The sequence below is a fragment of the Equus quagga genome, chromosome 19, assembly GCF_021613505.1.
Source record: "Equus quagga isolate Etosha38 chromosome 19, UCLA_HA_Equagga_1.0, whole genome shotgun sequence".
NCBI lineage: Eukaryota > Metazoa > Chordata > Mammalia > Perissodactyla > Equidae > Equus > Equus quagga.
Window position 1 is genome coordinate 243,205 of NC_060285.1, and position 3,384 is coordinate 246,588.

The following is a 3,384-nucleotide window of genomic DNA, read 5'->3' on the forward strand; positions in this document are numbered from 1 at the left end:
GGGGACGTTGGTGAGGGGCCTGGGTAGAGGTGCGGGCGAGGGGGCCTCACCGGGCATTCTGGTTTTCTGCCGCCGGCCTGGGCTCGGGCTGGGCTGAGCCCCACTCACCTGGGTCGGGCGGGCCGCGGGCCTCCTGCCAGGCCGCGGGACAGTGTGCCCGGGAGCTGCAGGTAGAGAAGGCTGATGCAACCGAGGGTGACGGTCAGGAGCCAGGCCATGGCACGCAGGGCTGTAGGGGCAAGAGCCGGCAGGTGTGAGGCAGCCCCCTCTCCGACCGCCCCCGGGGGAGCCCTCCGTGGCGGGCGCGGTGTGGCAGGCTGTACCTGCGTCCGTCGGGGCCGACTGGGCGGCGGTCTGCGGGCTATGGGCCGGGCGGGCTGGGCCTCCGCCGTCAGGTCTCGGTCGGGGTCCAGCTGGGGACGGAGCCTCGGCTCCTCTGAGCTAAATCTTCCTTCCCGAGGAGGCGGGGCCGGCGCGCGGCTGGGCGGGGCACTCTCCCCGGCCCCCAACCCAGCCCTCCCGCGAGTGGGCTGCAGCCCTGCAGTTTGGGCGGTGGTCTGGTGAGGGACACCGTCCTGGAGCCTGGGGGGCCCAACTTTTCGGGATGAGGAGGTGGGTGCCGAGGGCTGCAGCAGCCGGGCGGTCCCACCCGCCATCTCTCTGACCATCCACCAAATCTCATCTCATCCACCAAATGTGTGGATGAGCGCCCCCCGAGGCCTGGCCAGCATCTCTGCTGGGGAACCGTTCCTCACGAGGCGAGACTCCTCCTCAAGATCCCTTAGCAGCTGTATTCCTAAAAATCTCTACCTTTTTTCTCCCATTACCGAAGTGTTAAATGGTTTTTGTAAGAAATTTAAATAAGTAAAATGTGAGACCCCCACATTGCCTCTCCCAGGTCTGCACGGTGCCCTATTCCTGTCTCCTGTGTAGACCAGTGCTTTTTGATGAGGAGGCGTCCCATGTGTATCACATACACACATATATGGGTGTACAGGTAAGAACATATGTATTCGTGGAGTCCTCCATTCTTTCTCATGGTCGACCAACTCCAATATGTAGATGTTCTGTGACTTACTTAATTGATCCTTTATTGAGCAATTAGGTGATTTCCAGTCTTTCCAAGAGGAAGAACCCTTTTGTTGTGAGCTCACAGATGTGTCTCCATAGGATGCTTTCTCAGAAGTGGAAATTCTGGTTGAAGGTGAGCCTGTGTTTGTATCAACAGATAGTATCAAATTGTGCCCCACAAAACTTGTCCAATCCACTGTCAGTGGATAATGAACTTGGTGTTAGTGGTTCTTTGCTTCTTTGTCGATCTGACAGGGGGCAATTATCCCGTCGCCCTACTTCGTAGACACTTCCTTGATCCTGAGCCTCCCTGTGTCTGTTTGTACTTCCTCTCTGTCTAACCCTGCCCAGGTCTTGCTCCCTCTGTCAGGTCATCATGGTGACCTGGTCACTCTCCTGCTGCACGGGCCATGGGGGGAGCTCAATCAACATTTGCTGGATGAGTAAATCAACAAGTGTTCGATGCATGCCATACTAAAGAGCTTGGTTTACATACTGAGGGAGGTGGGGAAGCATCAGCAGGTATTCCCGTTTCTATTTGCTTATTTACTTTCACCAGTGGGAGGAGGAGGGAGAATGACATGATCACATTTATATCAGGAAAGTGGAGTTCAGCAGGAGGGGCTGCTGAGGGGCTGGCAGGAGGCGTGCTGTGGGGACAGAGTGGATGGGTCAGAGGGAAACTGAGTGGGGCAGAGAGGCAGAGGAGGAGGGTCAGCTCTTCTGTTTGCTGATGCAAGGAGCTGCTGGAGAGAGCAGGGAGGGGTTAGCTGCCTGGGGGACATCCTGGCAGAGCTATCTGGCCAGCCTCCAGCCTTGTGGGCCTGCAGCTGAAGAGAGGGCACACTTGGAACACAATTTTGGGAGTTTCAGAGATGGCAAGGCTCTGGGAGGCAAGAGGTGACGTGAGCATCTCCCACAGAGAGTACAGAGAGAGGACAGAAGCTGGCAGGCCAGGTCTGAAGGCACAAGTAGCGAAGAGGGTGGGCAGAGGACCCCAGAGGCAGGACTGATTCTGCAGCTGCTTCTCCTCTCACCAGCCTTCCCACCTCCCTTCAATCTGCCTTCCACATTGCTGCCAGTACCATCTTTCTAAAACACAAACGTGATCATATTACTCACCCCACTAATAAAGAAAAAATAAATCAAAATTCTCTTTTGATCTGGGACAAGTGGAGGTAAGCCTCAGTGAGGTTCGTAGGCTCGTGGTTCACTGCATTCTTTCTTTCAGAACACTTGCTGCCACCACAGGCCTGTGGTCCCATCTCCCCAAACGCCCATGGATGGGATGTCCTCTGGTCCTCAGGCCTCAGGTTGGCTGCTTATTTTGCCCCGCCCCTCCCACCTGAATCAGAGGCCCCTCTGTCATCCCATAGCCCCTTGCACAGCACATCTCATGGTACTTGTTTGTAACTGTGCATGTGCCCTTCAAGGGGAAACCTGAGGATTTCCTTGATTTATCCTCAGTTGCAGAAGCTGCTTCTAGGGGGTGATGGGCTGGCTCCTGGGAACTGCTCACCTATGGAAATACACAAGAAATAGACCAGAGGTTGCCTGATGAGCAGGACACGGCCCCAGGAGGCAGGTGAGGCTAGTGATGTTGGAGGAATGCTTTAGAGAAATTCGTGTGGGGCAAGAAAAGCTAAAGTGTCAACTGGCTGGGCAAACAGCATCCAGAGAAGTTTTGCTTAAGTGTTTTAAGGTGAGAGATGTTGGGTTTAATCCCAATGGCAAGGGTACTTCGAGAGGGAAAGAGTGAGGATGGGGGACATTGAAAGGGAACAGCAAGAGGTGGGGAGGAGGTCAGGAGGGGCAGAGCCTCCCTAGTAACTGTGGAGGGAGGAGGTAGAGTGTAAGGAGGGCAGGCTTGGGGTTTGGTGATGCAACACGAGCCTCCCATCTGATGGCTTCTGTTTTTCCTGTGTAGCACTGGGGTCAGAAGTTTGAGGAGACTGCAGAGTGGAAGAGAGCTGACCAGATGTCAGCAGGCTGGGTAGTGAGGGGGGCCTCCATCTGGGTTTGCCAGATGGGGACAATGAAAACAAAGTCAGAGAGGTGGGGGCCGACAACATTGGCTGGATGACAAGTGATGAGAGCCACGCTGGGTGGGGGTAAAAGGACAGAAGGAAGAAACCAAGAGGCCGTGGGACCCAGGAGAGTCACTCCCTGCTGGGAGGAGAGAGGCACTAAGGGAGGCACAGTCCCTGGAAGAGGAGGAAGTGAGTAGAGGTGAGTGCCTTGGAGGGTGACCTGGGCAGGGTGGTGGGCAGGAAACCCAATGGCAATAAACTTGGGTGGGGGTTATCATGGTCT

The 3,384-nt window shown here is 55.7% G+C and overlaps 1 protein-coding gene across 1 annotated transcript in view; it reads right to left on the reverse strand.

Annotated features, from left to right (window-relative positions):
• The window catches only part of ADM2 (adrenomedullin 2), a 5,111-nt gene extending 4,501 nt beyond the window's left edge, over nucleotides 1-610 (reverse strand). Inside the window, exons 1-2 of the mRNA XM_046646034.1 lie at nucleotides 324-610; nucleotides 109-229 (exon numbers count right to left, since the gene is read on the reverse strand). Coding sequence (XP_046501990.1) covers nucleotides 109-218 — 110 coding nt within the window. The 5' untranslated portion in view covers nucleotides 219-229; nucleotides 324-610. The remainder of the gene's footprint in view (nucleotides 1-108; nucleotides 230-323) is intronic.
• Nucleotides 611-3,384: the final 2,774 nt, after the last annotated feature.